The sequence below is a fragment of the Grampus griseus genome (genome assembly GCF_964374135.1).
Source record: "Grampus griseus genome assembly, chromosome: X".
Lineage (NCBI taxonomy): Eukaryota > Metazoa > Chordata > Mammalia > Artiodactyla > Delphinidae > Grampus > Grampus griseus.
Window position 1 is genome coordinate 110,746,889 of NC_138999.1, and position 25,765 is coordinate 110,772,653.

Sequence of the window (25,765 nt, forward strand, 5' to 3'; positions counted from 1 at the left end):
CCACAGGGGGACAAAGGCCTCTTCTAGAAGCTATGGTAGAAAGGGCATGTCCAGTTAACCAAATTTGTCTTCTGGGAGCCCCCAAACCTCCTTTCTGGGTCTTCTTCCCTCTTCAATGTCATCCCCCGATCCCTCCAGATGGGCCTTTGGGCTTTCATTCCCTCAGGTGTGTATGGCACTAACAGCTGCGTGGACTCCACCATCCCCACCATCCCAAGAGAAGGGCAGTCTTGCCCTCTGCCAGTGACTGCCGCCACTTTTACAGAAGGGACTCTCCTGAGGGGACCCAGCCCTCAGTTCAGGAAAGTCAGTCTCCGGCTGTAATTAACTTCTCCGAGGGGTGCAGTGGGGCTTCACAGGCACTGGGCAGAGAGGACACTGGCTTTTTCTGAGTCAGGCCAGCTCAGAAGAGACGGAAGGATAAACATCCATCTCAAAGCAAAAGTGAGGCTGTAGCCAGAGCCTGGGGTGAGGCAGCTAATAGGAAACAGCTTGCTGGAGGGAGGGGGACAGAATTCGGGAATGGCCAAGGCTGGCTGCTGGAGAGGGGGCTGGGAGAAGCAGGCTGATTGAGACCAGCTGCTCCTCCTCTGTCTCAGAGATCTTTGGACTCTGCCCGGGGCAGGCTCACACCCTATTCTGGGTAACAGGGAGCCAGCAGATGTTGCCTGGGGCAGTCGAGCCTTCTCCACCCAGCCTGACTCCTGGAACCCTCAGAAACCAAAGACCAGAAGACTCTCCATCCACCAGCTGGACACCTCCTCCCCATTGCCAGCCCCCCCACCCCCCGGCTGCTCCTGCCCCAGAAAGGCCTGGAGGAAGAGGCCAAGGAAACAGCCCTGCCCACTCTCCCTTGACCCTCCATCCACCCAGCACCGGCATCTGAAGACCCCATGGCCCGGGCTCCCTGGGGATGCTGCCCCTGGCTTGTCCTCCTCTGTGGTATGTGCATCACCCGTCTCTCCCTCCCACGCTGGGAGGGCAGGTCCAGCTGGAGAGCAGTTCTGGCCTCTCCCCTGTGGGCTCAGAAAGGGTTGGAGTGAAGTCTGGGCCTAGGTTGTCTCTTTTTTTCTTGGTCCCTCTCTCTGTCTTAAGGAAGAGGAACCCCAGGGCCAGTCCTGGGGACCCTCAAGGCTCACCTCAAGTCTGATTTGGCCTGTTTCCATTCCCACCTGTTAAAGAAAAAATGATTCTGGCTCTTGTTAAAAGAGGAAGGAAGATTTTATTCAAGACTATTGTAATAGGGGCGCTGCAGTAGGGGAGAACGATCAGGCTCAACTCCGAATACAGCAAAGATGGCTGAGGACTTCTTGTCCATGAGCAGAGTGAGGGGGTCAGTGGATGGAAAATTGCCAAGAGGAGACATCAAGGGTGAGGAGATTCTTGCTAAACTGACTTAATAGGATCTTGCTGAAGGCAGGGTGATCAAATATCAAAGATGGGAGATGAGGAATTTGATCAGATATCAAGGTTGATGAGATACTAAGGGTGGGGAATTCTCTCTAAACTGACTTAGCAGGATTCTTGCTAAGACTGGGCGATGCAGGCCCAGTAAGGACAGGATGGACTTGGAAGTCAAGGCCTAATGGAGAAGAGGGCTTGGTGGAGTCTAGCTAAAGTTTGGTCTTTGTCACCCTATGGTGTCCTGTTTGTACTCTTTAGTCACAGCTAAGTGCCCAGCTCAGCATCTTCCACATCCACTCCACCCTGGCCCTAGGGAGGCCTCCTTCCCTTTGCTCTGTGGCAGCAGGACCCTACTCATTCATTCAGTACCCAGTTCCTGACACCTTCTCAGTGACAGGCCCCATGCCAGGGACCACAGAGTGGTTCGGCTGCAGAGCCTGCCCTTGGGAGCCACAGCCCTGACCTCAGAAAACAGCAATTGGGGTGTCTAGAGGGACATGGGTTGGCTGTGTCTTGCTTCTTATGTTGTTGTTTTAGCGCCACCATTTTGCCAGATATCTGTTCCTACAGAAATGAGCGTTCATTTTCTTAAATCAACAGGGTGGGTCTCATCTCTCCCTTGAGTTTATGTGACCGGGAGATACAGTGAGGCAGGGCATTCACGGTGTTAGAACCCAGCGGTACTCCTTCCATCTGTAGCTCAACCCACTCAGAAAGGAAAAGTAGAGTGTCTCCCCAAACTCAGACCCCCATTACCTCTGGGGAGATTCCCCCCCAAAAGGTGGGGTCCTGGAAGGAAGGCCTATCAGAGACCCCTGGACTTTCAGGGTGTGAAGACCCAGAGCCTGCAGGACTTAGCCCAGTGCGCGGCGCAGAGCAGGGGCTTAGGAAATGTTTGCTCAATGAATACTGGGCGACTCTTCTTGGGATACACCAAATTTGGGGCAAAGTCCCAACTGGAAACTGTCTCTATACATTCTGTCCCTTCTGGGGCACCACCCTTCCATGGTTGGCTTTTTTGTACTCAGATGGCCTGGGTTCAAATTCCTGCTCTGCCACGGACTCACTGTGGTAAAACTTGGGCGAGTAACTAAATGTACCTGGGCCTCAGCTTCCTCTTCTGTAGAAAGCAGACAATAATCCCCATCTCCCAGGGTTGTTGCAAGCATCAAAAGAGATACTATAGGTAAATTGCTGGGTTCGGTGTCTAGCACATAGTAGGAGCTCTTTAGATGCTAACCCACCTTTCCCCACCAGGGGACGATGTCAGCCTGGGATTGCTGGCTTCTGTAGCCTGGAATGAGAGGCAGATACTTGGACTGTAAGAAATGGTAGAAGTGGGCCTTGAATTTAAGTAAACCCAATATATATAAAATTAGATTTATAGAAGGGTAAAACGAAGGTGGGGTTATTATTTAGCGAGATCCTCTAGAGCATTTAAGAGAAGATCTGATTACAAAAATTTAACTTACACACAACTTTTCCAGTTCGGTAGATCCTGAAAAGACCCAATTAGATTGGAAGGAAAAAAATGATTTAATGAGCACTAAAACCCATCCAAAAGTGGCAATCACTTGTCGATGAAACAGGTTTCTTTGATTGTGACCCAGGGTGCCAACCAATTCAGCCTGATTTCCTATGAAATGTAATTATTTTTATCCTCAAGTAGAGTTGGACAGCATCTCCTGCTTCAAAGGATGGAGGCCCTGCGAGGACCAGGAGGGGGGTTGGGGGAACATGTTCCCGTGCTCTCTAGGACCTATCCAGTCTCCAAGTAACCCTGGACTTTTCTCCGGTTTCTAGCTTGTGCCTGGGGCCGCCCAAAGTCACTGGACCTGAGAGAGGATGTGAGAAACTGTTCAATCAGCCCTCCGGTGAGGCCCTGCCTCCGCCCCGCCCCCACCCCGCCCGGACCCACAGCTCCCACCTTCCTCCCCATCCCCCATGGGCCCAGCTGCTAGCCTCACCCTCTACCAGCCTTCCTCCTGATTTCCGGACTCTGGGGCCACTGTTTCTGATTAACCTCCCTCAGGGCGGGCGGCGCATTCTCAGGTGTCTGACATCCGCCCCCATCCCTCCCTCCCAGCCATTCCCACGGCAGGTCATCTCCTTCCCTCCAGGCCTGAGCCCAGGCAGCCCCTGCGAGCCGGAGGGAGGAGGGGCAACAAGGAGGGAGGAGGCCCCTAGCCAGCCTTTCGCTGAGGATAGCTAGGCAGAGGCCAGGAAGAGGATGGGAGGAAAGAAAACAACAATTCTAGAGGAACCGGGAGGAGGGCGGAAGACAGAGGGCTAGAAGAGCCAGCGCAAGGTCAAGAGGGGGAGGCCTCGGGTGTGAAGACTGTGAGAAGGCCCAGCATATTGGAGCTGGAAGGTCATCAGCTCCCTATGGAGACCAGAGGGGTTCTTTCCACAACTAGATGAGAGTGTGAAAGAGCTTCTCCAGACAGGAGCAGGCCAGAAGGTGAGGGCTCATGGGAAGGTGAGGGCTCATGGGAAGGTGAGGGCTCATGGGAAGGTGAGGGCTCATGGGCCTGCCAGCAGGTCACTAAAGTCTTGGGACAAATGGGATACATCCGCTTGCCTCGTCCACTTTATGAGACCACTGGGGCAGGCAGGTAGGTGGGCAAACCACATTATTTTTATGTTAAAATAAACATGGATGTATCCTGGAGTAGAAGGCAAAACAAAACAAAGAGCCCACACTTTTTATTTTTAAGATAAAATAACCTTTAACAAAATGTCTGGCTTGGAGACGATCTTTCTGGACAATGTCCCAAACCGCTGGGGGTACTCATTCACTCTCCTCTGCCATTTGGGACCAGTGAGTGGAAACTTGAAAAAAGTCCCCAAGGTAGGACTGCCAGGTGAAACACAGGACGCCCAGTTACATCTGAATTTCAGATAATGAATAATGTGTTTAATATAAGTATGCCCCAAATAGTACTTGGGACGCACTTACACTAAAACATTATTCATTGTTTACCTGAAATTCAAATGTGACTCGGTGAGCATGCTGTATTTTGATTTGCTAAACTGGCAACTCTACCCCAAGGTATCCAAAGAGGGGCCATCCCCTGGCCTGGCCCAGTGGCAGGGCTCAGAACCCTGCAGTTCTTACCTACCCCCTACCCCATCCCAGACTCAGGTCCCATTACTGTCACAAAAAGTCTCTCTCCAAGCTCTTAAACACCTCCATCTCCACTCAGCCCAGGCACCGTAATCTAGACTAATCCATAACATCAGCTTCTGCACCATCCCTCTCCAGGCTGGCCCAGCCTACCCAACCCCAATCAATCCCTGCCTAAGGAGAGGATGGGGGCCCCGGCGACATTTTCTCTAAGCAATGTGTGTCTGTGTCTGTGTGTGTGTCTTGGTGTCTTCCTGTCACCTGTCAGTACCTTCCAGTTACTGTGGTCAATACCACAGCGCAGCTCACAGCCCTCCGCCAGCAGATGCACACCCAGAATGTCTTTGCCTACATCGTCCCGGACACGGATGCTCACATGGTGAGGGATGGCTCCTCCCACCAACCCCCCCTCCCCGCCCCGGGCTGGGTCTGGCCTAAGAGAACAGGCCACAAACAGGATGCTGTTAAGAATCGGAAGATGGAAGACAGAAAAAGGATTTGACAGGCCAAGGGAAGGAAGTGGGGAGCTTGGACACGGGCGTTTTAGGGCAACTGAAAGAATGTACTCCTCTACAGAGGAGAGAAGACATTGCCAAATCTCCTTGACCTCGGGCAATGAAACTATAAACAGCTTCAGAACGATTTTGATCAATTCCTAGATGGTGGATCCAGAATGAATGTTTAGGATACCCCTGCCCTAGGAGGTTAGAATGTGGGATGGGAACTGAATTAGAAGAACCCTGAGCTCCCTTCTGGCTCAGCCCTTCCCGTCAGCTGATGGATGGAGCGCTGAAACGATCCAGCATCCAAGATTCCACAAGTTTGGGGTGTAGGCTGGGAGAGGGGAACAGACAGGAAAGAAGATGGTCTGAGCCAGAACTGCTTTTCCCAAAGCAGCACCCCTGCCCACCCATCCCACCCTTTCCCACCCTGGCTCCACCTCCACTGCATCCACCTTCCCAGCAACAGCCCAGTTGGAAGAGAAGGCATTTTCAGTGTCAATACGATTACTTGAATTCATTTCCCCACCTGCCGAAAAGGGCTAAGAAGCTTGGGTAGGTAAGTGTCTGAACTTCTCTGAGCCTCAGTTTCCTCTACTGCAAAGTGGGAATAATGAGATCTGTCTCCAAGGATTATGAGAACCCAAACCCAATAATGTGTAAAGCTCTCTGCACAAGTTATTTATGATGTACCCATTGGGCTTGTAGGACTGGTTGAAACTGACTAGACAGAAAGAACCGGGATGTGGTTGGGGCCCTTCCATGTGGGGTGTGACTCCATGAAGAAGGCTAATGACGGCGTTGTTGATTTCCTAGAGCGAGTACATCGGCGACTATGACAAGAGGCGTGCGTGGATTACAGGCTTTACAGGGTCTGCAGGTGACAGCCATTACCCGGCCCTCATTGTTTCTGGTGGGAGACCCAGAGTGGTCAGAGAGGCCCTGGTGTGGCTAGTTCTCAGCAGCCAGGAGCCCAGGAGCGAGTGTCCAGAGGCCCCTGCTCCTCTCTCTGCCTCCCCCTTCACCACTCCGAAAGGGGTCACCAGGGCACACATCTCATAGCCCAGCAGCCACGCTTCTGCGTGAGGCAGATGGCCCTCCTGACTTCTTTCCTGTGCTCGCTGCCTCGGCCACAGCCAGGCCCAGACGGCGCTCCCTGGGCTCCATTTCTGGGACAGTTGCTACCTCTATATCTAGCCACTAGGAGCCCACTGATTCCCTTCACACAATGGCTCATTTGGGGACAAAGTTTTACTTTGCTGGTCCTTTTATGGATAACATCACCTCACGTGGCCAAATGAGACACAAACATAGAGGCCATTTATGGGGTCCCAGTTTTGGAATCGGCCTCCCACCTTGATCCTGGCCCCTTGAATGAAACCTAAGCTTCCCTTGCTGATCCTTAAACATCCCTCCCCTGGGCTTCAAGCTGCCTGGCTTGCCCATCGTGGGCCCTTCTTCTCTTTGCAGAAGTCGCTGGGTTTGGCCTCTCTGCCTGTCCTCAGCTAAGCCCCTGGCTTAGTGTTCCCATCAGCCACTGCATCTTCATACTGACTGCCACACCGTCTTTGCTGAGAGCACCTACATGTAGCATCGACTTTTGGGGATGGCCAAAAGCAGACCCCACTTGTCCTGCTAAATGCCCCCTTAGGGAAGGGCCTCAAGGCAAAGCAGAGGTGCCCAACTCAGGACACACTTCCAGCTACCTTCCCCCCAACACTCTCTTTAACATCTCCTGCCTCACTCCCTTCCAAGCGAGGAGAGCAACTCTTTCCAGAGACCCCTTGTGACAATGTCAGAGCCAGCACCCCATTGCTAAAGTGCTAACCAAAGCCACGCTCTACACCTTCACCCCCCCTCCAAGTTTCTCTGTTCTGCCCCAGGAATCGCCGTGGTGACCATGGGGAAAGCCGCTCTCTGGACCGACAGCCGCTACTGGACCCAGGCTGAGCGGCAGATGGACTGCAACTGGGAGCTCCATAAGGAAGGTAAGAGGACGGCACGGGTTTGTTCCCCAAGCCCTGGAACCCAGACTGGGTTTGGGAAGGTACAGGTGAGGGGGGTGCATGGAAGGCCATGCTGGGCCCCTGTGGGAAGCTCAAGAAATTTGGAGCCATCCCTAATCTTTGAGGCGGATATCAAGGAGGACAGATGTGGAAGGACTGTCACAGACAGAAGCCCGGCTGGAAGGCCTGGGGTAACCTCGGTGTCCCTTCCTGTCTTTCTCGCAGTTGGCACTACTCCTGTTGTCACCTGGCTCCTCACCGAGATTCCTGTTGGAGGGCGTGTGGGCTTCGACCCCTTCCTCTTCTCCATCAGTATGTTCTGCCCTCAGTCCCCGTGTTTGTCCACACCAACGAGGGAGATTCAGGCCCTCAGGATGTAAAGAAGCACATCTTGGTAGAAGGAGGTGCAGGGTGACTCTAAAGATAGAGTGTTTGAACTTGTAGTTGCAAAATATTTTGCAACAAGGGTGTATTCCTGGATTGTGTAATGAAAATACATTTAAAAGAATAAACATAGATTATTTTTTTTAAGTCAGGAGTGCAGAGACCCAACCTAGAAGACTCAGGGAATCGTTAAGACCTAGCCAGTGGGTAGGCTGGGATGTTCTTAAACCTAGAACCATCCTCTGTGCCCTGGAACTCTAACAATCGGCAGTAGAATCACTTGGTAGCCCTCTTCTATAGGGCAGCTTGGAAGGGTCGAAGGAGTCGAGAGGGTTTCTGAATAAAGAAGCACAGTCCCTGGGACTTCCCTGGTGGTCCAGTGGTTGAGACTCTGCACTCCCACTGCAGGGGGCGTGGGTTTGATCCCTGGTCAGGGAACTAAGATCCCTCATGGCACACATGGTGTGGCCAAACAATTTTTTTTACAAAAATAAGCACAGTCCCCTCCCCTCCCATCCAGGAACACAGCTCCCTGAGCTCCCAGTGCCCCCACCAGCTGGCCAGCCTGCCCCCAAGGGTGCCGTCCTCGTGAATATGCACTGAAAGGCTCCCACTTCAGATCTGGCTTCTTTGCCAGCCTTTCCAGTGGCCTGAACCTCACCATTCCTTTGGGCTGTGGCATTGAAGTTCAGTCGAACAGACAGGACCAAAATGAGGGCCCCGCAACCCTTGGCACTTAAAAGGGCGAGCTTAGCTAATTGACCGTGGGCAGTACTGGGGCGGGCTCAGGGCAAGCTGAAGGAGGAAGGTGAGAGTGCACAGCCCAGGCTGCTTGAGCGGAACAGGAGGCAGAGGGGACAAGAACGAGCTTTGCCTGCGTCACAATTTTCCCGGAGGCATACACAGGCAAGGGACAAGTGACTCCTTCCTGCCTCTGCAGATTCCTGGGAGAGTTATAACGTGGCCCTCCGAGACTCTGACAGAGAGCTGGTGTCCATCACCGTCAACCTTGTGGACCTGCTGTGGGGGTCAGAGAGGCCTCCGGTGCCAAGTGAGCCCATCTATGCCCTGCAGGAGGCATTCACAGGTGATTCCTACGCCCGTTCTCTTTCCCACCTTGGAGCAACACAGGCCCCCACTGCTGCTCCTTTGGCTGAAAAATTCATCCTAAGAGGTCCCAAAGCAATGGTTCCATGTGTACCTGAATAGATTGGGATGCTTTCTTAAAACACAGGTTTCTAGGCCCCATCCCCTCAGAGAGTCTGAATCGGAAGTTCCTCGAAGCATATTTAGAAAATGCTGGAATAAAGAGTGTCAGGATTTGAAGCAAGAGGGAACAGGAAGGGGGGAAACAAGGGAGTCAGAAAAAGATGAAAAAACCCTACCCCTTTGAAGAGAGAAAAAAACATGATATGGGCTGCTTGTCTGGTAGTGAAGACTGGTTTGTATTGAATCATTCAGACCTTGACTTCGGGTCCTGCAGTGATGAGGAATTTAGATGTAAGATGGCTGGGGTCAGATGGGCTGGCATGGACAAAGGAAGCAAAAACTAAGTCAAGCTCAGTCTGTGGCACAGATTAGGGTTCAAGTGTTGGCCGGACCGCAAAGGAAAATTAACTGGCCCTCAAAATTCTAACATCGATAATCTTGACCCCGTTGACACCATCTAAATATGTCATAAAAGAACAGTGTGCTCTGTAATTCTTGTAAGTGGTAACTAAACTGACTGGACCCAGGCTACTGAGTATGAATCAATGTCTTGGCCACCACCAGCTTCTACCTCCCTAGGAATTCTGAACAAGCCCATAGACTTGGATTCCTAGAAATATTGGGCAATCTGAGAGGTCCCTTTCCACACACAGGTCTATGCACACTTCTTGTTTGGAAAGGAATCCCAAAAACAGGAGAGAAATTTCAAAATAGCGAGTCTGATGAAACAAGTCAAAATTGTGTCCAATTTTCTTTATCCATTCTGATGTAACTTGCAGAAACTTTCTGCATGTTGACGCAGTTTTTAAAGAAACTTGCTATCCAAGACATTTCCATCATAAATAAAACTCATTCCATTCAGTTAAAGAAGGGTGCAGTTATGTCAGGAAGAGGAGTGGATAAAGGGGAAAACCTTCCAGGGACTGGGAGAGAATTCACATGGGTTTTATCACTTCCCACAAGTGAGAGGAAGCCAAGCCATCACAGGCTGCTAGTCTTCAAGGAAAAGCCATCCAGAGCCAGAACTGGGCCTGGAAGCCCAAGAACAGAGTCTCTAAGCTCACAGAGACAAGAGAGACTTTCTCTCCAGCCACTCACAGGTTTTAAAGGGGGCAAAGAGCAAAGGGAAGAACGTGAAAAGTTCAAAGACACCTGTGTGTATCAGACAATTTAAATTGGCTTTCGTTTGTTGTCTCAAAAATGTATCACATCCATGAACCTTGAAAACATAATTCTAAGTGAAAGAAGTCAGTGAAGGCCCCATATTGTAGAATTCCATTTGTGTGAAACATCCAGCGTAGGCAAATCCATGGAGACAGAAAGAGGATTAGTGGTGGCCGGGGGCGGGGGGCTGGGGAGAGAGGCAAATGGGGAGAGACTGCCTAATTGCTACAGGGTTTCCTTTCGGGATGATGGAAATGTTTCTGGAATTAGATAGTGGTGGTAGTTGCACAATTTTGTGAATGCTCTTTTTTTAAAAAAATTTATTTATTTTGTTTAATTTATTTTATTTTTGGCTGTGTTGTGTCTTCGTTGCTGCACGCGAGCTTTTCCTCTGGATGCGGCGAGCAGGGGCTACTCTTTTTTTTTTTTTTTCTGCGGTACGCGGGCCTCTCACTGCCGCGGCCCCTCCCGCCACGGAGCACAGGCTCCAGACGCGCAGGCCCAGCGGCCATGGGATCTTCCCGAACCGGGTCACGAACCCACGTCCCCTGCATCGGCAGGCGAACTCCCAACCACTGGGCCACCAGGGAAGCCCAGGGGCTACTTTTCATTGTGGTGCACAGGCTTCTCATTGCGGTGGCTTCTCTTGTTGCAGAGCACGGGCTCTAGCAGCACGGGCTTCAGTAGTTGTGGCACACAGGCTCAGTAGTTGTGGCTCACGGGCTCTAGAGCACAGGCTCAGTAGTTGTGGCGCACGGGCTTAGTTGCTCCGCGGCATGTGGGATCTTCCCAGACCAGGGCTCGAACCCGTGTCTCCTGCATTGGCGGGCGGATTCTTAACCACTGTGCCACCAGGGAAGCCCTGTGAATGTTCTTAAAGGCACTGAATTGTGCACTTTAAAATGGTTAAAATGATAACACTTTATGGTATGTGTATTTTACCACAATAAAATAAACCTAGAAGAAGTATCGCACCCAAAGCTTTGGTTCTTGATGAGCAGTTTCACCTGTTTGCATAAAGATTTTTTAAATTGAATTATATTGTTTATGCTAATCTCTCAGCCCAACTAGGACCCTTAAGGCTTATGATCTTCTGCCAGCAAATTCCTAGCCCTGCCTAGGGGCAGACTCTTTAGAGTGATAACAGGGAGTCGGTGGGGGGGGGGGATGAAAACCAAAGTCCTAGAACCAGGATACAAGCATCCCAGAAAGGACAGCTCTGTGACACAGAGTTTAAGGACAAGGTTGGAGACTAACAAGGTTAGCAAGATAGTCCAATGTCTATACCGATTAAGAGTGTGAGCCATGTAGTCAAACAGACCTGCGTTCAAGTCTCAGTTCCGCCCCTTGCCAGCTCTGAAAACCATAGATAAGTCACTTTACCTCTCCAAAGGCTCAATTTCCTTATCTGTAAAATGGGTCAAGTAAGGATTAAAACAATGTACACAAAGTGCTTAGCCCAGACCCAAGTGGCTTTAGTAAGTGCTGGGGTTACTGCGAGGAAGAGGATTAAACATGGCCCAGCCCTATCCCTTTGCCCTTCAAGTAGGGCTGCTCTCCTGATCTCTGTTTTGCATGCATATTTGTTAATCAGAAAGTTATGCCAGATTTTCTATACACCAAGACACAATTCTACATACATTACAAATATTAGTTAATTCGGACCTCATAACAACTCTATTGAGGTAGACACTATTATTATAATCCATCCCCATTTTACAGATGTGCAAGATAGGACACAGAGGGGCTAATTTTCACAAGGTCAGCCAGCAAGTAATGACAGAGGTAGGATTTAAACCCAGACAGACTGGGTCAAGAGCCCATGTCCTTAATGATTACACAAGTAAGAGTTTGGTTAAAGAAAGGGTTCTACTGCTTCTAAAGGAATGGAAAACCATTGCCCTAAGGGAGCCCTTCTCAGGAACGGAGTGCCAAAGAGAAGGTAGATCACTTCTGCTTTCTTCTGGCTCTTTTGCTTCTAGGAAGCAGCTGGCAGGAGAAAGTATCTGGTATCCGAAGCCAGATGAAGAAGCATCGTGAGGCCCCAACTGCCGTGCTTCTGTCCGCACTTGATGAGACGGCCTGTGAGTAGAGATTTGTGGATGCAGGGGGGTGCCTGGGTTCCCCCCAACCCCCAAGCCTCCTGGGCTCTGCAGCACAGGACTCCTCCCCCAACGACCACTGACCCATGGGTTCTGAGAGCTCTGTGGTCATGGCCTGCGGGAACTAAGGTGAGGGCAGGAGCTCACGTCTGCTCACTAAGGAAACCAGGAAGCCCCATGCAATCTGGGGCCAGCCCCCGGGCCATCAGAGGACCAGGAAACCACAGCAGCAAAGGCTTCTGTCTCATGAAGGGGAGGAGGCCCAGCAAACACCTCCCAACCTCCTGGCCACGAGCCCAGGGCACTCAGCTTCCCGGCTTTAGCACCCCGTGCAGCCCTGTTCTATCCCATCGTGGCTCAGCGCTTCTCACCTGACCCCAGCTCTGGGCTTCAGGTATTCTGGGAGCCCACCGACACCGTGTGCAGACTACTGGCTGGGTATCTGCCTTTCTCTGGGAGAAAGTGCCCCTAGCGCTCATTAGTGCTTCAAAGGCCCTCCCCCACTCCGGAAAGACTGAGAAACATTCAGGGGCAGAGGATGCCGGCGTGCGGCCAAAGCCAACAGTAGAGCAAAGGTGTCATATGTACTTGCGTCGGGCAGGTCAGCCTCAAATAGTCCCCATCAATTCTCTTCCCCAGGGCTCTTCAACCTTCGCAGCAGTGACATCCCTTATAACCCCTTCTTCTATTCCTACACGCTGCTCACTGACTCCTCCATCAGGTAGGGCTTGTCCTTGGCTTGCGGTAACGGACTTCCTCTAACTCCTCACTGCCCCAACATGCAGTCTTCCCAGAAGCGGGGTGCCTGCCCCAGCAGGACCCTCGAGGAAGCCTCCAATCAGCTTTTCCTGACCCCCTTGACCTCTGTTCCCACGTACTCCAAATCTGGTCTGCTCAGCTGCCTGGCGCAGGCGCCCTCTGACCTCCAGGAACAAAAGGCCGCTGGTCTTTTGCACTGTCCTTAGATTCTGTCTGGACCCTCCTGGTGTGCCCTCTCCACCTAGGTTATTTGCAAACAAGAGTCGCTTTAGCTCCAAGACCCTGCAGTACCTGAACTCTGGCTGCACGGATTCCATGTGTGTGCAACTCGAAGATTACGGCCAAGTCCGTGACAGCGTCCAGGCTTACACCTCAGGAGCCGTGAAGATCTGGATCGGGACCAGCTACACCTCGTATGGGCTCTATGAAGTGATACCCAAGGTGGGTTTGCCATGCACCGTCCTCCCCACCCCCCAACAGCCCTGATAAGTCTCAACCAAACGGGGGGGTGGGGTGGGCAGCCCCTGGGCCATTCTGGCAGTTGGCCAGTCAGCAGTGGTGCACTGAGTCCCCTTTCTAGGGTTTCCCGGGAAGAGACGGAACATCTGTCCATAGAGAGCTCAGAGATTGTCAAGGAGGCTGGGGGAGTACAGGCTGGTAGAGCAGAGGCTTTGAGGTCACCAAACCTGAGACTGAGAACTGGCTGTGCCGTGACCCTGGACAAGTGACTTAGTCAATCCGGCCTCCGTTTCCTCACCTGTAAAATGGCACTAAGAGTCACAACCTCAAAAGAGTCACTCTGAGGAGATTTAAAGGAGAAAGTGCATGTAAAGCCCGGTGCCTAACGCGTGGCAGGCGCTCAATAAGTGGTAGCTGTCATGATATGAGATGTGCAGGAAACACAGTGTCAGAACAGCCCATGGCTGGCAGGGGCCAGGCTCGGATCCATCCCAGAGTGCTGCTGGGATCCAGGACCAGGGAGGGAGGAGGAAGGGAGGGAGGGAGGGAGGGAGGGAGAGAGGGAAGGTTAGGCTGGAAGGGAAGACTAGGAAAGCCCTGCGTAGTCAGAAAGCACACGCGGGAAGGGCATTGCCACTCCAGGAGACGGCAAGTCTCATCTGAGCTGGAATTTCCTGCCAATCCTTTTCAAACACCACCGTGCCCTAGAGAGGGCTCCCAGACCGCTTCCTCTCTGCCCCTCACAGGAGAAACTCATAGCAGACACCTACTCCCCAGTGATGGTAACCAAGGCGGTGAAAAACAGCAAGGAGCAGACCCTCCTCAGGGCCAGCCATGTAAGTCCATGGGCAGGCAGACACACGAGCCTCTGGGGAGCTCCCGGTCTGATGGGTTAGAAAGGAGACCCTGCTGGAGGAGCCTGAAGAAGGCCCTCAGTGAATCAGAGACGTGGACGCCAAACTCCTGGGCACCCACTTGTGCTCCACCCTGTTGTTCCCAGGGTGGTTTAGTGGTTTAGAGCCTGGGCCCCGGAGCTATGGTATCTGAGTTCAAATCCTAGTTCCTCTACCCACCTCGTAGCTGGGTGACCTTAGGTAAGTCACTTCACCTCTCTGGGCCTCAGTTACCTCCTCTGTAAAATGAGGATCATAACTGTAACCCATAGCAGAGGGTTGTTGTGAGGATTAAAGATATATATCTACATTGTATAGTATAAATAATATATAATAAATAATGCATGTTTAAATATATTCATTGTAATACATAATATAAATATATATAGTGTACATATGTGCATTTATATATCTAATATGTACATATAAATATATAATAATTACATAAATATATGATACTTATATAATGATTATATAGTTCTATATGTATAATTATGTAATTATATATTTTTAATATATTGCTTTGAGCACTGCCTGGCACATTCCAAGTCTTAAATAAGTGTTACTTATAATAATTCCTTCACCCCAGGGAGAGGATGGCTTGCCCCTTTGGATATTCCTGTTAAAATTAGGATACATTGCCTCATTTTTGAAAACTTTTCTTGTGGAAAATTTTAAGCATATACAAAAGTAGAGGAAGTAGCATAATGATCTCCATCACCATCACCCAGCTTCAATAATCATCAACTCAAGGCCAATCTCATTTCCTCTACAACCCTACATTCATTATCTCCACTCCCCCGTGTCCTCGGCTGCTGGACGATTTTAAAGCAAATCCCATCTATCATATCGTTTCTTCTATCAACATTTCAGTATCTCTGACAAGAACTCTTTTCAAAACATGACCACACTCTGATCATATATATAAACATTAATAAGAATCCCTTAACATCATCGAATGGCGAGGAAGACCCTCGTGTTTTTAAAGCTCAGCTCCCAGAGCAGTCCCCCCATCTCCTTCATCCCTGAGCCCCGGCTGAGACCATTCCTCGGCCCGCCTCTCTGCCTGCCCTGCTCCAGGTGCGGGACGCTGTGGCTGTGATCCGATACTTGGTCTGGCTGGAGGAGAACGTGCCCAAAGGCACCGTGGATGAGTTCTCAGGGGCAGAGCTGCTGGAGAAGTTCCGAGGGTGAAGGACCACAGCCATCCTTTTCGGCTGACTGTCTTAACGTGGGGGTGGGGGCAGGGAGGGGGGATTGGTCTCCTTATGGGGGAAGGAAGACCCTCCTAGTATCTGAGGGCCCCACTGGAACAAGGAGTGACAGGTTCTTGGGTGGTCGTGGTCGGGAAGCAGGGCAGAGGTGTTGGATGACATTCCCCAGCTCTGCAGAAAGTGGGACAACTTGAAGGGCCACAACCCAACAGCGCCCCCTAGTGTCTGCTTCAGGCCAGCTCAGGCCAGGTAGGACCTTGGACCACTTGAGAATATCAAGGTTGGGGAGGGAGGTTCCCTGAGGGCACACTTAGCCCAGGATGCTGCTCCGGAGTTGAGGGAGTTTTCAGATACAGGGAGCTAGGTTTCTTCACTCTTGCTTTACTAGGAACTCACTTTGGGACACAGGCCTTGGTTTCCCCATCTATAAAATGGAGGTAGAGGAGGAAAAATTGGCCTCTACAATCTCTGCTTCTCTGACCTTGAGTGGTCTATGAGTGACAGGTCAGGGCTTGGGAAGTGACAGGAGGTGGGACTGGGAAGGCCAAATGGAGCCTGGCTGAGGTAGAGGCAGCCGTCACCTTCACTTGCCCTTGTTGGACATCCTGGGCCCAGCCTAGTCCCTGAGCCCATTCATTGATCATTCCTGCCTTGTCCTTTCCAGAGAAGAAGAGTTCTTCTCCGGATCCAGTTTTGAAACCATCTCTGCTAGTGGCCTGAATGCTGCCCTGGCCCACTACAGGTACTTCAGAAGAAAGAATTTTCTGGGGCTCTGTGGAGGACCTGAGTCCACATTTAAGCTCTGAGGCTTTTAGCATTGTGGAGGCTGGAGGTGCGGAATGGAGCCCAGTCAGGCGTTGAGAGTCTCCTTTGAATTAAAAGACTTGATAATCTCCCTGCTCGAGAGGCTGGGACTTTGTGAGCACTCTGGGCAGAAGGATCTGGAAGGGAGATGGTGGGGCTGCTGCTGGATGTGTTTCCTTGGCTTCCTGTGAGTTATTTAATTCTTAAAGCTCACAAGCACATGGGGAGAAGGGCCCATTCACTCTGCCTGAACCAACCAAGGTGGGCCCAAGATGTAGGCTGGCCAGATGTTTGGCTCTGTACAAAACAAACACCTGCAGGCCTGCCTGATGCAATTTGGGGGTGGGGAGTCGAGCCAACCAGAGGCCTCAGCCTGGCAAGGACAAAGCAGGGAAAGGGCAGACACCCTCCAGTGGCTGGCCTGACCCATCCCAGAATTCCCTCCTCCAGTGTCCCCAAGCCTTCAGCTGCCTTAGCCCAGCCCCTTCTCCCTACTAGAGAGTAACAGGGTAGGAACTCCTCAGCCCTACCAACTCCTGCTCTCCAGCTCCAGCCTCAGGTACCCTCCCTTCCTGTGCCCTGGCTTCTTGGGGCCCTCTGCTCCCAGAGGTGGCAAGAAGTTAGAGAAAGCCCTAGACTCAGCATCTGGGTTCAGGCCCAGCTCCCTCACAGCTTTCCCTCGGGGCCTTCTGTAAGCCCTTGCTCTGCAAACCTGTTTCTCCTGATGTAAAAAGAGATAGCTCAGCTGGGTGCTCATTAAAGTTCTCCCGTCTCCCACACTCGGGGCTCTTTCCTTTCTCCCCTCCCTGGGGACCAGGGCCTTGCTCGGGGAGGTGCAGGATGAACAGATGTGCGCTGAGGACATTAGCAGCAGAAGCTCAGTAGTCTCCCAGGGCCCTTTGGGGGATGATGGCTTCCCCAAAGGAGTTAGCTAGAAGGCCGGCCCCCAGGGGGGAGGAGGTTCCTCTGCTTTAACTCAGGACCCCCACCTCACCCAGCTCAGGGTTAGGCTGCTCCTTTCTCAGCGTCTCTCCCCTTCCCAGCCCCACCAAGGAGCTGCACCGCAAGCTGTCCTCAGATGAGATGTACCTGCTGGATTCCGGGGGACAATACTGGTATGTACTCCTCACCCAGCCCTGGCCCGGCCGTCTCAGCTCAGCCAAGAGCCAGCCAAAGCTTTCCCTTCCTGGGCATGGATCCTTCATCTGAGAAAGGAGAGGCCTGGACTGAATGTGCCTGAGTATCCTTCCCATTTTCACACGTGGGGGTCCCTGCCCGGTGGGCAACAGACAGAGGCCAAAACAGTGGGGATGCCCACAGGTGCTGCCCTGTGAGAATCAGGAAGACTCCCCTTGTGAAAGTTAAATGTTTTTTAAGCCCGAACATTATTACACAGTCTGAACAGCCATGCTCAGCAGCCCCGCCTGGCTGCACAAACACAGCGCCCATATTCTCACCGACTCATGCACACCCTGGACACGTCCCGCACGCCACCAGCATGATGCATTGTCCTCACCACCTCTTCCCTCATTGTACGGTGAGGTGACCATGTCATGGGGAGTGGGGGCAGGATCAGGCCTTCAAGAGCAGTAGGCAGGTGAGTGAAGCAACCTCAGGGGACACCTGCAGCACAGTTGGGACAGGGCACACCCATCAGCATGCGGATGTGTCTGCGAGTAGACATGTGCGTGTTCTTCTGAGTGTGAGCACAACCACAGATAGGGTTATGCGGTGGGGGGGCACTGTCCCGTGCTCCAGGACCCCACAATCTGTGTGTCCACTTGTGTGCTCTCATTGAAGTTAGTATATACCCATTCAGTGAATGGCATTTCTTTAGATGTGGTACCTTTGTGCAGTGCACAACCTGAACACCTGGACATGACAGCCATGCAGAATAGACTAGACCCATTCATTCACATGGGAGCTGAGCTGAGGTGGGCTGGAAGATTTTCCCTTCTCATCTAGGAAGCAGGTGGACTGTGGGAAACTTAGAGTGGGGGATAGAAAGGGGCACGCTGAACTGATGGAGGAGCAAGGAATAGTTTCCCATCCTCTATCCTGCGGTGAATGTGCTAATGATAAAAGCCCTACACTTAGCCTTAACGGGGCTCTGGAAGCCAGCCTGGCAGGCGCTCAGCCTAGCAGCCTTCGCAGTCACCGGTGTGGCGCTGTGTATACTTGAGATGGCCAGTGTGCGAAGGGGAAGTGAATTCTTGGGGCGTTGCTGGATTGGGGCATGCTTCAGCAGGGTGAGGCCGGGTAAATGGCCATCTCACTTCCTCTTCTCTCCTTCTGAAGAAGTCGGCCACGCCCTGTGACCTGCTCCCATGGAGGAGTCCCTAGGGCCCTGGGATCATTCCTCACTGCCCCCACCCCCGGGGGGTGGCCACAGCAGGCATCCTGAGGGAACAGCTGCAGCTGGTGGTTGGGAGTCAGACTATTTGGCTTCTGGCAGCTTTGGTTCACTGGGACTCTGAGCAAATCCCTGGGGCAGATCCATGTTTACAATGGAGAGAACTGTGTGGAGTCAGTGCTTGCGCCAGACCTGGCCTCACTGAGGCTCAGGGAGGGAGATAGCCTCATGGCCTCAATTGCCTCACCTGTGAAATGGAGATAATGACGTCTGCTCTGCCTCCCTCCCTTCTATAAATGGCAAATAAGTATATGAATGTGTGAGAGTGCTATGATCTCTCTGGACCTCAGTTTCCCCATCTGTAAGAATGGGACCATCCCTTCCTACCTCCTAGGAAGCCTGGAGGAAGCCTTGCTTTTAGAGCCAGCCTGGCCCGAGGAAACCCAGATTTACAAAACAACCAAAATGGCTGGTATGGGGGTAGAAGATGTGTGTGGGGAATTGGGACTCTCAGAAAACATAGTGATTTTGAATGTGATAGCTTTGTAGAGCCCCTTCATGCATAGATGCTGAGTTTGGGAATGGCATGATGGCAGCCATCCTCTTCCTTTCACCTCCCTCCCCACCCCCATCCCAGCCCTGCCACTCAAACCCCAGTGGAAAGCACTCGGGAAGCACGTGGCCACGATCCCTACCCCAAGGTGTTCAGAAGAGTTGGACATGTTGATTGTCCTTCTCCACAGGGACGGGACAACAGACATCACCAGAACAGTCCACTGGGGCACCCCCTCTGCTTTCCAAAAGGTAGGCATTGGACCACATTTCCCTACCCACACTCACCCAACGGACACCCAAGCAACCACTCCGCCAAGAGCCATTTGATTGTACAGAGGCTGAAACTGAAGCCCAGGGAGGTTAAGTAGTTTGCCCAAGGTCACACAGCAAATTAGTACCAGAAAACCCAGTGCCCCCAACTACTTCCCCAGAGATATTTCAGGCCCCCAACAGGGCCCCAAGCTTATCATCATCCCATTTCAGTAACTCAATGAACAAATATTTTCTTAGTGCTGTCTGTGAGCCTAGCACTGTGCTGAACAGAAAAGAGGAAGACAGGCATTCCATTCCAGGGGGAGAGAAAGGCACCAGCAAAGTCTCAGAGGTGGAAAGGAGCTGGAGGTTTTCAGAAAGCAGCGAGGGCTGGTCCACTTGGGGTCGAGGCAGGGACATGGTCTGTGTGCCTCTGGGGGCCTCTGGGGGGCTGGAGAGCAGGGGGCCACATTTGTGCATTCAGCAAGTGGACTGTGGCTCAGACATTGTGCCAGAGACAGAGAGAGAGAGAAAACAAACACTGGTCAGGCCTCAAGGAGCTCAGTTTAGCTGTTAGATCCAATGCCCCAGGCTATCATGCTCAAGATGACAAGCCTGTGTGGGGGGGGGCGGTGAAGGGGACTCACCAGGTCGCCACAGGGAGTGACCAGGAGAAGAGGCCACTGTCAGCCCACCTCCCTCCCTCTTACCACAAGGTAACAGCCCTGACAGAGCAAGGCCGACCTGCCAATTATCAGGCCTCAACCCAACCATAAGGCCTTAAGAAAACTAAATGGTGATCGTGATCATGGCAATGAAGGGTGCTGACCTCTATTTGAGCATCTAGTCTGTTGGGAGCACCCAACATGCACGAGTCTACCTAGTCCTCCCAGCAACCTTATGAGCTGGTACTATGACCGTTCCATTACAGACCAGGAAACTGAGGCACAGAGCGGTTAAAATCACTTGCCCAAGGTCAAATTTGTGAGTGGCCACGTCAGGATTCCAGCCCAGGGAGTTTGCCTCCCCAATCCCTACTGTTGTGGCCTCAGCTCACCCCCACCTACAAGCATCCCTGTGGACCAGCCAAAGGGAACCGCATGGACCAAGCCCCAGCTTTGAGCAGGTCCCCCTCGGTCTCCTCCGGCCATCCTCCAGAACCTGGGTGACCACACATGAGCATGTACTTCCCCCAAACATCCCCCAACCCAGGCCTGGGCCCACACACCGCATTCCCTCGCCCTCTCCCCATCAGGAGGCGTACACCCGCGTGTTGATAGGAAATATTGATCTCTCCAGACTCGTCTTCCCAGCTGCTACATCAGGTGGGTTTTGCAAACCAGGCTGGACCCAGAACCTCAGGCCCTGATTTCACTGCACTCAGACCCTGGGAGGCTAGTGGGGCAGGGATTATATCATCATCCCATCCACTGTATAGATAAAATCCAGCCCAGAGAGAGAAAGTGACTTGCCCAAGGTCACACAGAGGGTTAGTGGGAGAGCCAGGCCTTGAGCCCAGGCCTCCTGTCTCCTAGTCCAACTCAGGAGCTGGAGCCGGAGCTCAGAGGTAGGGGCGGTCAGTGTGGGCTGCAGCGGTCATGGGAGGATTCCTGGAGGAAGTGGGTGTCTTCACAGATGGGGAGGTCCAGGTAGTGGGTACAACGTACAGTATACTGGAGATAGGGCATGGTTACCTGCCTCTCAGGGGGCCCTCTCCTCAGGCACCATCCTGGTGGTTGGTCTGGAAAAAGAGAGCAGGAAGGGGCAAAGCCAATAGTCTGGGGTCCAGCCAGCTGACCAGAGGTCATCTCTCTTCCAGGGCGAATGGTGGAGGCCTTTGCCCGCAGAGCCCTGTGGGATGTTGGCCTCAATTATGGTCATGGGACAGGCCACGGCATTGGCAACTTCCTGTGTGTGCACGAATGTAGGTATCTCCTCAGCACTCCCCTGGAGTTCCCCCTCTTATGAAAGAGGTGGAGCGTTTCACAGGTGTGGAAATGACCAGGACCCACAGAGGTGCAGTGACCCATGCAAGGTTACCCAGCTGGTGGGGAGTTGGTGCTCCACAGGGTAAGTGAGAAATGCTGGCAGCTGGCCGCTCCGCTGGCATTTAGGACGGCCTCAGAGAGAGAAGAGGCAGGTCAAGGTCCAGTGGCTGACTGGCATAGACCCCAGAGAAATATAAGCCAGAGCCAGTCTGGTCTGTACCAGTCGCAGGTAGACGGTGATGCGGTGGACACACGCTGCTAGGGATCCCAGCTACCTGCTCTTCCCCGGAACCTGCTAGTTTCCAAGCTGGTGAGTGCAGGAGGGCTGACACTGTCCCTGACTCTCCCTTTCCAGGGCCAGTGGGATTCCAGTCTGGCAACATTGCCATGGCCAAGGGCATGTTCACTTCCATCGGTACGGCTCTCGGGGCTCCTCCAGGACCGCAGTCTAGGGAACGCCAGCCTTCAAGGAGCACAGCCCCACACAGGCCCGCCCCGGCTCCACCGCTGCACTCCCTCACCTCCCCACTCCCAGCCCCGAATGGGTTGTCCCACTCTAACCCCAAGCCCCTTCAGCCCGTACCCTCACTTTGCCCATGGGAGTTGGTTTCCAGCTGTACATCCAAACTCCAGAGTCTCCATTCAAGTGCCGGGGTAACAGGACAGTGGCACACAGGGAGAGGGGAGCGCCTCCAGGACCCAAGTGGGCTCTTAAGTCTTCCCCGCTGGGTCACAAGGGAGGGTGGGGAATCTGAAGTCTGGCAGTGGCCTCCGAGTAGCCACGGAGCATCTAACAGGTGCTGGGTCTGCCCAAGCCAACAGCGGGGGGCAGCCGGGCCCTCCAGCCACTCCTCAGTCAGCATAGGAAACCTGGGCTTGGGTCCCCTCCCCTACTTAATGTCACCAGCATCTCTTGTGCCTCCCAGAACCTGGTTACTATCAGGATGGAGAATTTGGGATCCGTCTTGAAGATGTGGCCCTTGTGGTAGAAGCAAAGACCAAGGTAAAGTGCCACTGAGGCGGGCTGGAGGTGTGGACAGCGTGGCAGTGACTCTGGGCTGCATGGGGGGTAAGGAAGGTCAAAGGAGAATTTAATGTAGGGTCATGAATTTATTTGGAGTCTTCCTTAGTGTCAGAATAACTCCATAAATCAGTTTCTCAAACCTGTTTGCACATTAGAATATTAGAATCACCTGGAGATTTTTTTTTTTTTTTGCTGTACGCGGGCCTCTCACTGTTGTGGCCTCTCCCGTTGCGGAGCACAGGCTCCGGACGTGCAGGCCCAGCAGCCATGGCCCACGGGCCCAGCCGCTCCGCGGCATGTGGGATCCTCCTGGACCGGGGCATGAACCCGTGTCCCCCGCATCGGCAGGGGGACTCCCAACCACTGCGCCACCAGGGAAGCCCGTGGAGATTTTTTTAATGCTAATGCCCAGGTCCCACTCCAAACCAAATGAATCAGTATCCTTGCCCTAAATCATTGGTTCTCAATGCACATAATAATCACCAGGGGAGCCTGTTAGGTATAAAGATTCTGTATAATAACAACCAACAAGATAAAATACCTAGATATAAACTTTAAAAGACTTACACGGAGAAAATCTCTACTGAGGGACATAAAAAAGATTTAAGTAAATGGCGGTCTCTGGAAATAAGCCTCAATATTATGAAGATGTCATTTCTCCCTAAGTTAATCTATAAATTCAAGGCAACCTCAATTTCAACACTTCACAAAATGATAGTAGAGTTTATTTGTAAAAATAAACATGCAAAGATAGCTAGATAGCTAGGAGGATTCTGGAAAAGAACAATAAGGGAAACTAGCCTTTGCAGATATTAGCCCACACTACGAAGCAGCCATCACTAAAACAGTAAGACACCAGAGATGGGAAAGACGGAACAGTGGAACAGAATAGTCCAGAAATGGACCCTCTAATTTCCATAAACAAGATGGGAATTTAGTTTACTATAAAGCTGGTGCTTCAAAACAGTAAAGAAGAGGAAGATTGTTTAATAAATGGGGGGAATTAAACTGAAGAACCTCACTGTTACACTAAAATAAAATTCCAAATGGATCGAGGTTTAAAGGTGAAACCATAAAAGATCTAGAAGGAAACCTATCTGAATTCATTTATAATCCCAGGGAGGAAAGGGGCCTTTCGATGTAAGACTCAGAAGTCATGAAGAAAGAGATTGATAACTCTGACCCAATTAAATAAAAAACATCTATATGGGAACAATACCACATACAAACTCAAAAGATGTATGATGAGTATAGCACGTGTGTCAGAGAAAGGGGGAATGTCCTTCTTTTACCACAAGCTTTTAAAAATCGAGTAAGACAGAAATAAGGAAAAGGGAAAAAATGGGCAAAAGACGTAAAGAGACAATTCACTAAGATCAACACAAATGGTCCATAAATGTGAAAAGATGCTCAACTTTATTCTTAAAGAAATACAAATCAAAGTGACAGTAGAATACCATTTGATTGACAAAAGCGAAAGACTTTGATGACACCCAGTGCTTGTGAGTTTGTGGGGGAAAGAACACTCTCATACACTGCTGGGGGAAGTACAAATTGGTACAACCTTTTGGGAGGGCAGTTTGGTAATATCTATCAAAATACATATTGAAAATGCCTATACCTTTTGTCTCAGCATTCCCACTGCCAGATGTATCCCTTCTGGATATAGTCGCAAAACGTCACTTCGTATAAAGATGTTTATACGATGATGTTGATTGTAGCAGTGATGGTAATAGTTTAAAAAAATGGAAGCAGACTAAATATCCTTCATTGGTTAAATAAATTATCATCTGCACACTATGGACCCTTAAAATGAGTGAGGTAGGGCTTCCCTGGTGACGCAGTGGTTGAGAGTCCGCCTGCCGATGCAGGGGACACGGGTTCGTGTCCCGGTCCGGGAAGATCCCACGTGCCGCGGAGCGGCTGGGCCCGTGAGCCATGGCCGCTGAGCCTGCACGTCCGGAGCCTGTGCTCCGCAACGGGAGAGGCCACAACAGTGAGAGGCCCGCGTACCGCAAAAAAAAAAAAAAAGAGTGAGGTAGACCTCCCTGTGCCAATATGGAGCACTCTCCTAGGTTTACTATGGCAGGGGGGCGGGGAGGTGCAGAAAAGTGTATAGTAGGATCCATTTTGCGTGAATTTTTAGAATATACACATATATATACTATATGTGCCAAAAATGTTTTCAGGAAGGAAACCAGGCAGGGAGGAGACTTTCCATTTTTATTGAGTATCTTTTTGTAGTTTGAATTTTCTAAGCACATATATGCAAGAGCTCTCTGGGAGATGGGAATTATGGGCTATTTCTTCTTCTTTATATTTATCTCCATAGATACCTCAATGGATAGAAACAGAGATATGGATAGAAAGAGAGCTGTAGATAGAGATGGAAATCAGATAGAAAGATATAAAAAACTAATACTTACCTTAAAAGTATTTAAATGTAGGTTCCCAGCTCTGCTCTAGAGATTCTCACTCCAGTGATCTGGGGTGTGGACCGCAGAATCTATCTACATGTTTAACAGGCTCCCTTGGCGCTCTGGAGGCACACACTTTGAAAAACACAGGCCTAAGTCTAAACTTCAGGAATCATGAGGGAAGCACCAAAGGCGGGTGCCTAAGTGGTAGACACGGGGGTGGCCAAGGGCACTGTGGAGGGTTCAGGCTTGACAAGGTCAGTTCCCCATGCCCAGGGCTTCTGGGTGGAGTGTTCCCTCCACCCCTTCAGCCTAGCTCCTCCCCCTCGCTCACTTCCTGCCTTCCTACCTTACCTGTGCCCCCGCCCCAGTACCCAGGGACCTACCTGACATTTGAAGTGGTGTCGTTGGTGCCCTATGACCGGAACCTCATCGACGTCAGCCTGCTGTCCCCCGAGCAGGTGAGCGAGCGCCCCTCGGCGCTGTTTCCCCTTCAGCCCTCGAGCCACTAAGTGCCTTCTCCCCAGCCCTGGGCCTCTCTCACCCCTGCTTCCCCTAAGCGAAGACCCTCTGCCCCTTCCCCTCCCTTGGGAGGGTCCACACTGATGGCACGTACAGGCACGCACTGTGGCATCCCTCCCCTGCTCACCTGATGATGGCTGGGGACCTGTGGGGACCTGGATGGTACCAAGCTCCCACACCTTGACAGCTTGGCCTGGGGAGGCCCTTACCCCTCCTACCTTTTGCAGCTCCAGTACCTGAACCGCTACTACCAGACCATCCGCGAAAAGGTGGGCCCCGAGCTCCAGCGGCGCCAGCTGCTGAAGGAGTTCTCCTGGCTACAGCGGCACACGGAGCCCCTGGCCTCCAGGGCAGCGCCCACCGCCTCCTTGGCCCCTCTGATGACAGTCTCTGCTCTCACCATCCTCAGCTGGAGTGTCTAGCAGCTCGAGACTCCCCTCCTGACCCTCTCACTCAGCTCCCCTCACCCCCCCACCCGTGCCCCAAGAGCCCCTGCTGACCCATTGCCCTTAGCCTCCTTCTGCAGGGCCAAGCCCTAGGGGTGCAGGGCTTCTGGGTCACACCTTCGCCACCCCCAGCTCCCCCCCACACCTGGGCTTCGACATTTCACCCTCAGCTCCCCACCCCCA

At 52.0% G+C, this 25,765-nt stretch overlaps 1 protein-coding gene across 1 annotated transcript; it reads left to right on the forward strand.

Annotated features, from left to right (window-relative positions):
• Positions 1 to 893: 893 nt before the first annotated feature.
• On the forward strand, positions 894 to 25,765 carry XPNPEP2 (X-prolyl aminopeptidase 2; the record flags this gene model as incomplete). The annotated part of the gene is made up of 21 exons (XM_082681470.1): positions 894 to 942; positions 3,208 to 3,278; positions 4,800 to 4,910; positions 5,848 to 5,911; positions 6,915 to 7,019; positions 7,263 to 7,349; positions 8,362 to 8,508; positions 11,777 to 11,878; positions 12,536 to 12,617; positions 12,901 to 13,096; positions 13,861 to 13,950; positions 15,088 to 15,197; positions 15,886 to 15,963; positions 17,069 to 17,140; positions 19,122 to 19,182; positions 20,441 to 20,510; positions 21,005 to 21,109; positions 21,529 to 21,588; positions 22,100 to 22,176; positions 24,986 to 25,075; positions 25,364 to 25,765. The coding sequence occupies 21 exons, from the start codon at positions 894 to 896 to the stop codon at positions 25,556 to 25,558; spliced, it is 2,022 nt and encodes a 673-aa protein (XP_082537596.1). The 3' UTR covers positions 25,559 to 25,765.